Source organism: Garra rufa, chromosome 11 (assembly GCF_049309525.1).
Source record: "Garra rufa chromosome 11, GarRuf1.0, whole genome shotgun sequence".
Lineage (NCBI taxonomy): Eukaryota > Metazoa > Chordata > Actinopteri > Cypriniformes > Cyprinidae > Garra > Garra rufa.
In genome coordinates, this window is record NC_133371.1 from 25,060,802 (window position 1) to 25,072,981 (window position 12,180).

A 12,180-nucleotide genomic window follows, 5' to 3' on the forward strand; every position below is an offset into this window, starting at 1 on the left:
AGAAGGTGTGTCCAAACTTTTGGTCTGTACTGTATGTATTTCTGTGCTACAGTTGACGGTAGCCATTGGCTTCCATAGTATTTTTACTATGGAAGTCAATGGTTATTGTCAACTCTTGGGTTACCAACATTCTTCAAAATATATTCTTTTGTGTTACAGTTGATGCATGGTAGCCATTGACTTCCATAATATTTTTCCCATACTATGGAAGTCAATGGTTATCATCAACTCTTTGGTTACTAATATTCTTCAAAATATATTCTTTTGTGTTACAGTTGATGGTAGCCATTGACTTCCATAATATTTTTCCCATACTATGGAAGTCAATGGTTATCGTCAACTCTTTGGTTACTAATATTCTTCAAAATATATTCTTTTGTGTTACAGTTGATGGTAGCCATTGACTTCCATATTATTTTTCCCATACTATGGAAGTCAATGGCTATCGTCAACAGTTTAGTTACTAACATTCTTAAACATGTCTTCTTTTGTGCTACCATTGACGGTAGCCATTGACTTCCACAGTATTTTTCCCATACTATGGAAGTCTATGGTTATCGTCAACTGTTTGGTGACCAACATTTTACTAAATATCTTCTTTTGTGCTACAGTTGACGGTAGCCACTGACTTCCATAGCATTTTTTCCCATACCATGGTAGTCTGTGGCCAAGGTCAACTGTTTGTTTACCAAAATTCTTCAAAATGTCGTCTTTTGTGCTCAACAGATGAAAGAAAGAAACATGTACAAGTTTGGAACATGAAGGTAAGTAAATGGTGACAGGGTTTTTTATTTTTGGGTAACTTTGGGATCACTTTAAGGCCTTTATTAGGTCTTCATAGCCGTTTATTTTTTAAAATGTACAATTTGGCTGATATGAAAAAGAAAATGAAAAATAAAATAATTTGAAAAATTACTGGTTATATAGTTTTTGGATAAAACAGATTAGCATGTGTTAAATTCATTTCAGTTTCTAAACTATAGAAGAGTTCAGTTTGGCTGAAATCCACTTCTCAGACAAGGAAAATTCTGCACTGCATGTGCACAAAATTTTGTCTCGACGTGGCTCTCAGATTTTCATTGAATCTTTTTTGCACATGGGAAATTTTTAGAACATACTCAATAACATTTCTACCACACAGAGATGTCACAAGCCATGTTGATATTACATCCTAAACCATTTATAAAGGAAATCTACCCTGAGTTAAGAAAGCTTTTCCTGCCAAGTAGATGAGTTGACAGTCAGTGGTTTCCGAGGCGCTGTCTCAAAAGCCGTTCTCCTATCAAGGGGGGCCATCTGGAGTTATCCAACCAATCAGAGTCCAGCAGGGTGATCAAGTGAAACGAGTAGGAAGTCAGCATGGCTCATACCACCCCCTGCCAAGGTTCATCTGTGCTCATTTCCTGTACATCCTCTGGGTTTGCTCTGTCCAATCCACAGGAAATGGTGGACGCCTTATGCACACAGTTTAACAGCTATTAAAAAACAAACTCTCGAAGCAAACAATTGAATGTTTTAGTTATGTTATCATCTGCATTTGTGGGAAATTAGTTTCTCTAATGATTGTACATTAACTATATATAATTCTATACGTATATAAACAAGAACACACAAACACATAGTTGAATATGTCTATTGTGCTCACTAAAACTGGTCCCCACTCTCAGCTCACGTGTATGTTTATTAGAGTGAATATTAAGTCAGAATAGTAAAACAGTCAAATTATAGCCGAAGGGTGATCACTGACCTCAGAATTAGGGCCAGACTGGCACAGCCAACATTTGGATGAGATGCTGCATGAAGACCCCTAAGCATTGATGATATTTGGGACCCATTCAGTGTCCCAACAGTGTTGTTGTGCAGGGTGTTTTTTTTTATCTCCTGGCCCAGTACTGCTGCTGACACTACCCAAGCTGAAGATAAGAGGAGTTTTTCTCCAACGACATCAAGCAGAGATGAGTGTGAGGAGATAGATCAAGAGAAAACGGTTTGAAAAAGCCATTTGCTGTGTTTGTTAGCTGCATGCCAATTACAGATGAATGTGTTTTCATACGATTACACCTTAACAATACATTGGGGAACAGGTTTTTAATCTCTATATATGATCTTCCTCAAACAAGGGATCCTCTCATACAATTTAAAAGGCATCTATACATTTTTATGTACAAGGGCCCAATTTATACTGTGAAAAGTAAATATTATTAAAAAATTGGTTAAACATTACTATATTTTTTTACTACTCACTTGAGCACTGTACTTTTATATACTGTATTATCTATCTATCTATCTATCTATCTATCTATCTATCTATCTATCTATCTATCTATCTATCTATCTATCTATCTATCTATCTATCTATCTATCTATCTATCTATCTATCTATCTATCTATCTATCTATCTATCAGTTAAAAGTTTTTGAACAGTAAGATTTTTTTAATAAGTTTTTTCTGCTCACCAAGCCTGCATTTATCTGATCCATCTATCTATCGATCTATCTATCTACTCTTCTGTTTGTTTTATTCATTTATTTTATTTATCTTTTCAAATGTATTCATTCATAATCTATTTGCTATTAGGTTATTTCATGAATTTATAACAAAAACACAATTTTAGCTTTATTTGTTTTAATTTTATTATTTATTCATTCTATATCAAATTTAAAAGGCAGCTACTGTGAAAAGTAAATCTGTGTTATCTGATTGTTTGTTTTCATCCATTTGTTATTTATCTTTTATTATTTATTCATAATCAATTTTATTGATTCATTTTTTGTAACAAAGGTTTATTTTAATAAATTTTTTTATTATGTATTTATTTTTTGCAATTTTATTGTATATATTTGTTTTATTTAAAATATATATATATTTTACCTTTTTTATTTCTTTATTTTTATTTTTTTTACTTTTCCAAATTGTCCTAGCATTTTCTGTTATTTTATTTTTTATTTCTATTTATTTTTTATTTATTTATTTTTCTTGTTTGGTTTAATTTGATAGTTTTATTGTATATTTATTTTTACATTTTACACATGCTTGTGGCTCCCCGGTTTGAAACTCCTGTATTTTTAAAAGGCAGTTGTTGCTTATACTCAAAATCTTTTAAAATTCATTTATTCATAAACTATTTTGATATTATTATTTAATTTTATCCATTTATTTATAACAGGTTTTATTTTAGTCTAATGATTACTATGTATTTATTTTATTTACATAAAATTTATATTTTTATTTTATATTTATTTGTTTTAATGTTTTTGTATTATTATTATGTATTATTTTTTCTCTCTAAACATTTCCATGGTCCCCCAGCATTCTCTTGTTATTTTTAATTTATTTATTCTTAATTATATTTGTTTTAATGTTATTTATTTATTATTACTTTACTTTTTACACTATTTTTCTCTAATTATTTGCCCAGATCCCCAGCACTCTCTTGTAATCAAATATATGAAACAAATGATTTGATTTTTATTATTATCATTATTTTTTTCATTTTAATTGTTTTAATTTCATTTATTATTTTTACATTTTCTGCACTAATTTCACAAATTATTTGCACAGAACCCCAGTGTCACACCCCTGGACTTTCATGTTGGTTTCTCCCATTCTCCCCTGCAGTTCAGAGTGTTTTTGGTTTCTCCCTCATTGTCTCCACCTGGATTTGCAATCAGTCTGTCTATTTAATGTGTGTGTTTTCCCCTGCATTCTGTTGGTCTTTAATGTTATCCCCTGGTGTTCTTGTGGTTCCTGTAGTTCTGTTGGATTTGTTACCACTCCGTGTTCCTGTGTCTGCCTGTTTCTATTTGGATTTATTAAATATTCGTCTTTTATCACGTCGTTGTTCGTGTTATCCTGCCTGATCGTGACAGAAAGACCAACCGATACAGTTTATTTTTTTTTTTGACGTGTTCACCTCTGTTTTGTTTGCCGTTTGTTTTTCCCAGTCTTTTTGTTTCCGTTGTGTGTCTTTTATGGATCCCCTACTACGTCCAGAATTCATCCTCCTTCGGCTGAAGCAGGGGGAATTGCCGCTTGAGGGCTACACGTTAATGTTCCAACTAGTAGCTAACACCACCAGCTACCCGGACGATGCGCGTTCTATGACGCGAGTCTAAACGTGTCATGCAGAGCGCCGTCGTCCGAGGACGGCCCTCGAGCCGATTTTGCCTCGTTTGTGGAGTGGACACTGGCGAGAAACCGATCCTCGTTTCCCGCCTGTTCCAAGGAGAATCTCGCCAGTGTCACTCCAGACCCAGAGCCCAGCCAGCCACCCCGACCCGCGGATTATGAGCCCATCGTAGACGGGAAGCCCGAGCCTGGAGCGACAGCAGTGTGGAGCGCCGATGGGGTCATATCATCCGACCACTACTAGTGGTGCGAGAGCCGGCCACTACATCTGCGACGGTGGAGTGCTGCGTCGAGCTAGAAGGGGCGGTAGAGAGCCCCGCCCACTGCACCATCACTGAGGGTGAGCTGGAACAAGATTTTGGGGATGTAATTGACTGTGTCATGGAAATACCTATCTGCCTGGACTTCCCACCCACCCTCCCTCTTCTGCCTAGTCCTGAATCTCAGCTGGTTCCGCCCAGCCTTCCTGAATCCCCGTTGTCTGCTGTCTGTCCCCTTGCTCACCCTCAGCCCACCATCTGTGCGGTGGGTTCGCCGCGGGTCTGCCAGTATCCATCGGTGTCATGGCTGGAGGATCCCTCACCATCGCCTCCAGCCTCAGAGTCCTGGACTCCGCCTCGGCCCTCCGACCCTGCGGCTCCACCCCGGCTCTCTGCTCCCTCGTCTCCGCCGTCGCCCGTCGGTCCACCAGCTCCAGCGGGCTCCATCGTCCCTCCGGCTCCGCCCTGGTCAGTCGTCGCCCCACCTTCGCCTCTGGACTATACTCCTCCGGCTGTGCCTCGTCGCTCCGTCCCACCGGCTCCGTGGACCTCCTCCCTCCCGCGGGCACAGCCTCGGCCCTCTGTCGCTCCGGCTCCGCCGCGGACCTCCGGATCTCCATCTTCGCCTTGGTCGCCAGAGCCTTGGGTTCCGCCTTGGCCCTCCGGATCCGCGGTGTCACCCAAGATCTTCGGCTTTCCGTCTCCGCATCGGGCTCTCCCGCCTCCGTCGGTCGGACCCATGGAGTCGTCAGCCTCTCCTCCACCATGGCTCCTCCCTCCATCGGCTCCACCGTGGAATTACATCTTGGCTGTGGCCTGGGTCCCACCTGGCTCCTCCTGCTCCAGCCCCCTCCTGTCACCTCCTTGGCTCCTCCCTCCATCATCACCTCCATGGACTGTTCCGTCACCATTCTGGACTCCACCTCTTTCCCTCCTCCCGGGAGTCTGTCCTCCACCGAAACCCCCTCCAAAGACTGTTTGTTGTTTCTTGTTTGTCGGCGTGAGGACACGCCTTCCGGGAGGGGGAGGTAATGTCACACCCCTGGACTTTCATGTTGGTTTCTCCCATTCTCCCCTGCAGTTCAGAGTGTTTTTGGTTTCTCCCTCATTGTCTCCACCTGGATTTGCAATCAGTCTGTCTATTTAATGTGTGTGTTTTCCCCTGCATTCTGTCGGTCTTTAATGTTATCCCCTGGTGTTCTTGTGTTTCCTGTAGTTCTGTTGGATTTGGTACCACTCCGTGTTCCTGTGTCTGCCTGTTTCTATTTGGATTTATTAAATATTCGTCTTTTATTACGTCGTTGTTCGTGTTATCCTGCCTGATCATGACACCCAGCACTTTCTTGTGACCCCCAGTTTGAAACCCTTTTATTAGAGTATTTTTTTTTAAAGGCAGTTGCTGTATTTTTTTATTTATTTTTATTTATGTTTTCTTTTTATTTGTTTTAATCTTATTATTTATTTATATAGAATGTTTTTTTTTTTTTTATCTAATTTTATGTATTTGTTTTAATTCTTATGAATTTTTTTTATGGTCCCCCAGCATTATCTTGTTGTTTTTATTTATTCTTTATTTTATTTGTTTTAATGTTATTTATTATTATTATTATTATTATTATTTTACACTATTTTTCTCTAATTATTTGCCCAGATGCCCAGCACTCTTGTAACCAAATATTTATTTTAAAAATTAGTTTACATCTGACTTACATAAATATTGGGACTGCAGCCCTTGTGACAAGGAGCCCAGGTCCCCTTTTCAATGTTGCAGCTGCGTTGGATTTTTCCTGTGTTTTCATAAACATTAACGCATTGTTAATTCATATGTGTTTCCTAAATCTTTTTCATGTTTGGATCCCAGGTATTTGATAAGGAGCCTGTCTTGAGCTCGTGACCCCTCCAGTCACGAGCCGACGGGTTTATAATTGACTGGTGACTAGCGGCATGTAGGAGCGCTATTTCCTCTCATTGTCGAGCGGTCGTGAGCAGGAAGTCGGAAAAGAAAGCAGAAACTGAGGGGGCAGGGCCATTTAAAAATACCTGCTGCCCTACAATAACGGGACCACAGACAGCAGCCCTACGGGACAGTACGGTGGAGACTTGCAGCACAAAATGCAGCACAGAGGAGAAACCGCGCTTGACGCAAACGCTACATTTGTCACGCAGGAGTAATTAAACAACGCGATTGGGGGCATCTGCCTGTCACCACGTATCATTCAGAAACAACATACGGCTAGAATGAGGATTAAATGCGAAAAGTCAAGAATCTGATGCAAAGAAGCTACGTTGGATGCAGTTGGGATTTAGCGTATAATGTGTGCTGGACAGTAGGTTGCAAAGCAGGTGCATCTCTAAAGCGTTTTCCTTTTAGCAGGACGTTGATGGTCTTTCAGCACCGCAGACGGCGAGTGTGGGACATATTTGACTGGAAGTGCGCGTATTAAATGTACCAGTGAATTATTCCTGAACAATATTTAAAATGGCATCTACAATTGAACGGAAAACACTGGAAACGAACGAGTAAGTAAGACATTAAGCTTTACAGTTTCGGGTTTCATTTGTTTATTATGTTTGTTTGCATATAGTAGGCTACAACCAAAATAAGTGCAAATTATTATAACCTATTAGTTATTAACAGTCTCTCTACTGTAAGTCACATTACAGTTTTGCCAATATTAGTGATCAGACCATTACTGTATGGAATAATTTAAAGTCGCCTTCTAATTTAATCGCGTTTTTACCAGTGAAGCACATGCATTTTATCTGTATTTACGCACTAATATTTAACAAGTGTAATAATTATTAAAATTAATTAAGAAAGAAATTAGACGCTGCATTTTCAAAATAATAATAATAATAATAATGATAATAATAATAATAATAATAAAAAAGTAAAATTAAACTGTGTTTCATCCCTAGCTGACCAAAATTGTACCAGTTAGGAAACTTTTTATGGAAAACTTGACACAGTTGAAAACTTGGCACAGTTGGTAAGATCCTAAATAAAGTTAGGCTACATCGTATTTTTGTAATATAGTGCTGGGCAACGATTAATCGCATCCAAAATAAAGTGTTTATATTTATTGTATATATGTATATATACAATACACAATACACACATCTGCATGTATATATTTAAGAAAAATAGGCTATGTTATGATTATATATTTATTATATATAGCCTATATGTATACATGTGAACATTTTCAATATATATACTGTATGTGTGTGTCTTTATATATACATAATAAACATACACAGTACACACACATATATTAGCCTATATAATCAAAATCCTTTATTTTGGATGCGATTAATCGCAATTAATCATTGCCCAGCAAAAAATGTTACCTATTTTTATTAGGGGTAAAAAAAATTGTGTCTTTATGTAGTTTCATTTAGAGTAACAATACATCTACGATTTTATAATGTAAGTAAATGAGCCTTATTAAAATGGGGGCACTGAAATGTTTACATATAGTGAATGTTTACATATTTAAATCACAGCTTAACCTTAATAATAGGCTAAATTTATAATAAACCCTTTAAATATTATATGTACCAAATATGCCAATTATATCTGTATTGTGGATGTTTTACATGTTTCGTCTAATGAAGCTTTGACACTTTTAAAACAGCTCATGTGAATGTGTAAAATGTGCATTTTTACATAAAATCAAAACCGTCTAGGCTTGCTTATACATAACAATTCATCTCCAACTCAAAAACAAATTTTGGTCACAAATGTTAACCTTTGGGAATAAATGAGTTAATTTAAGTGTGTGTGCAGTGACTCAAAGCACCTCATTTGCCTACTGAACTTAACACTTTTCTCCCTTGGGATCACGTTAGACTATTTATAGCTTAAGCAAACATTCAAGATCAAATTTCTACATCTAGAAACTTCTACGTCTAAAAACAATTAGCCTATCTGTCCGTTTTATCTGTATGGGACATATACTGTATAACCTATATAGTTTTATGCTGTTTTCAATAAAATACGCAGTAGTGCCATCTGGTGTTCATAAAGGTGTATCGCATGATTTAATGGAACCGCTAATCCACAGGGAACCCGTCGACGAGGTGCTTCAGATGCCGCCGTCGCTGCTGACCTGTGGCGGCTGTCAGCAGAGCATCGGAGACCGGTTCTTCCTCAAGGCCATAGAGCAGTACTGGCATGAGGACTGCCTGAGCTGCGACCTCTGCGGCTGCCGCTTAGGGGAGGTGGGCCGCAGGCTTTACTACAAACTTGGCAGGAAGCTGTGCAGGAGAGACTACCTCAGGTGAGACTGACAGGCCTGCGAAGCCTGACGAAGGTAATAATAATCTTTAAAAAAATGAAATGGAATAGTTTAATAATGAGAATAACAACGTGCAGTAAATGGTAAAACTGTTTGCACTACAAACCAGTGTGTTCATAATTAAGATAATACAGTAAAATAATATGGTAAGGCACGCCAATTTCCAATATCAAACAGCAAAACGAGCTGTTTTGTACAGCTAAAATCAGCTGGATGCGGATGAGACCAGAAGCCAGACCCATATAATTTGCTGCACCCGCTCTCACAACAAAAATAAGGTGGAAAGTATGATATAGAGGATTTGCATTTAGTCACAGTTTGGTCAGTTACCCAGATGCACAACCATATTTATAGATACTCAGATGTAAACAACAGCATACTTAATACATTGTTCTGCTAATTTATAAGGGAAAAATGTGTGGAAGCTGTTAAATCATATAGAGAAGTACTTAGTAAGAAGGGCACAATATTTTGACAAAACTAAAGTGAATTGGTGGTAAAGACACATGCGAGCAGTATTAATTAAGATATTAGCATAATATTTTACCTTCATAAATGTTGTCAAAATCCTTGCTCTGGAAATCCTGGTTTAGCTAACCACAAATGCCTTTTGTTCCTCAGACAGTTTTTTTTTTTTTGCACTTTTCTCCTTGATTTGTTATAACTTTTGGCAGTCTATAGCAGAATATGTAATTTAGTGCAGATGCTGATTCATATGGCCAAAATGATGAAAGTCTGATAGCTTGTAATGTAAGTCATTGAGATATTTATAATAATATAGCAGACTACTTAGCCTACATTAAATGCGATGGAGACTAAGAGATTGATACACAGATTTTAACATGAATTTTTCGAAAAAATAATGAGTCAAGTTAGGGCTGGGCGGTATACCTTTTCATACCGAATACCGGTGTTTTTTTTATGGTGTTAAGTCGCAATATTTTAAAGATATGTCTTTTCTATTTACTGTATTTTTTATTAAAATTTATGTTTTAAACCATGGAGGTGAGCCAATGGATATCACTCAAGCAACGTGGAAACTGATCAACATGTTAAAGTGAAAGTAAAAACTGACTTTCAGCATCTGATGTGCATTCTCTCAGAGACAATGAGAGACGATTATACTTCATATGCTGATATTAATTTAGTCCCTTAATATTTTTCTTGTGCCCCGAACATGGTGGGAAAAAAATAAAAAGAAACGTATTTTGTGTAAGGGTTGTTTTTGAAAGTCTTAAATAAAGCTCTTAATTTTCATTGATGACTGCAGTGTTATTAGGAGGTTATGAAAGTCATAATTATGATTTCAGGTGGTCTTAAATGTGGGGACTGAAAGACAAGAATTGCGATGAAACTTCAAAAGGCTATCCATTGAATAAATATGAGCGCTGCACGTTTCAAAATCATTTGTTGCGCTGCTTTGTGTACCATTCTGACAGCGCCTCCTGCTGGAAGAGAAACGCGTAGAGTTGTAAATGTGAACTCATGGATCCGCAAGATAATGTGTTATAAAAATGTAAACAATTTAAACGAAGGCAGTAAAATATATGTATATGTTATTTAAGTAATATAATACTTGATTGCTAATAATTATTTAAATTGATATAGTTGATTTATTCTTTGAAACTTTAATATCAATTTATGCAATCGCAATGCCTTGATTCTAGTAAGATTTAGTACACAGTCATAGCCATAAATGCAATGGTACTAATAATTGGCATAATTCTTTCGGTTTTCGGTTTCGGTCAAGAATTTTCATTTCGGTGCATCACTACATCATATGTAAATGTGGTCAGGCTAGAGTTGTAGCCGCAGGAGGCAACACAAGCAATTTGCTTCACCACCTCCAAACATGTCCTGGAATATATCTCACTCACTAAAAAAAAGATACAATATTCCTCAAAATGAATAAAAACTGTGAAATTCAATGCAAACCTGCAATTATTAAATATGCTAAATTATACAAATATCCTTTATGTATTTAATCCCATTTTATTAACCAATGTCTTTGCTGCCGACCTTCGATGATCCAATTCATCCATACTAATGAGCAAATATTACTCAAATAATCTAACATATGTTTTCCTTTTTTTTTTTTAATTGCTGAAGAGTTGACATTTTTTCTTCTGCAGTCTACTGTACAGACGTAAATTTACTTTTCTCTAAGCCGGAGGCTTTTGGTGAAAAAGGCTTTTACATTTGCCAAAAATATAACTTTTTACATTAAAAACAAACAAGCAATCTCTGCCCAGATTTAAAAAGTAACGCAAAAGTAACATAACGCATTACTTTTCATAAAAAGTAACTAACGTAATTAGTTACTTTTTTAAGGAGTAACTCAATATTGTAAAGCGTTACTTTTTTAAAAGTAACTTTCCCCAACAATGGACATCAATATAACAACTTGTAGCTAAACAATGTCAAGTACATTTACCTCAGAAAATATGTGTGACCCTGGAACACAAATTTTGGCAATAGTTATCCTTTAAGATTTTTGCAGGTTACTGCAAAATCCTATTTTAAAATCAGGTGGGTGTCTATCAAAACCTCTTTCAAGTGTGTATATATTTATGTTTCCTTCTCTGCAGACTGTTTGGTCAGGACGGGCTCTGCGCTTCCTGTGAAAAGAGGATCCGGGCTTTTGAAATGACCATGCGTGTTCGTGACAAAGTCTATCACCTCGAATGCTTCAAATGCGCAGCCTGTCAGAAACACTTCTGCGTCGGAGATCGCTACCTGCTCATCAATTCGGACATTGTGTGCGAGCAGGACATTTTTGAGTGGACCAAAATTAATGGCAGCATGGTATAATGTTCTGCTAAAGTCATAAGCAAAACGTAACATCCTGTCATTTGCAACAAACCCTTTACTAAAAAAAAAAAAAGTATCTTTTTGGCTCTAGGAGCCACCGCCATGGACATGTTGTAAATTTCCATCTCATATATTTGAGAAAAATTGACACCAGCAATATACACTTGTTTTTCTATTGGTGTATTTTTAATGACTGCGTAAATACAGTTTGTAATGTATTGCAATAAAAGCAGATATCCTTTCACAGAAGATTAGATTTGGACTATTAATAGTGTTATTTGTTTGGAAGTATAACACAACTGCCATAAAATGTGAAAACATCTTTCTTAGAGCCTGAATAAAGAAAATTGTACTTTGTTACTGGTTCTTCCTTACAAGAGAGAGACTCACTTATCTATAACAACATATTAAATGACACAAATAAATGCTCTTTACATATTTGATACATTTTTTAATGTATGTTCTTCTTATTTCTTTATTTGAATACAAAATTTAATACTTTTCTATTTTAATATATATTTTAACATGTCATTTGTGACCCTGAACCACAAAACCAGTCTTATATTGCATGGGTATATTTGTAGCAATAGCCAAAAATACATATTTTGGGTCAAAATTATCGATTTTTCTATTATTAAGAACTTCATTTGGACAACTTTAAAGGCAATTTTCTCAATATT

The 12,180-nt window shown here is 36.8% G+C and overlaps 1 protein-coding gene across 1 annotated transcript; it reads left to right on the top strand.

Annotated features, from left to right (window-relative positions):
• Positions 1–6,358: 6,358 nt before the first annotated feature.
• Positions 6,359–11,948, top strand: lmo2 (LIM domain only 2 (rhombotin-like 1)). The gene is made up of 3 exons (XM_073850638.1): positions 6,359–6,908; positions 8,456–8,671; positions 11,278–11,948. Exons 1-3 carry the CDS (start codon positions 6,868–6,870, stop codon positions 11,498–11,500), a joined length of 480 nt encoding a protein of 159 aa, XP_073706739.1. The 5' UTR covers positions 6,359–6,867; the 3' UTR covers positions 11,501–11,948.
• The last annotated feature ends 232 nt before the right edge of the window (positions 11,949–12,180 follow it).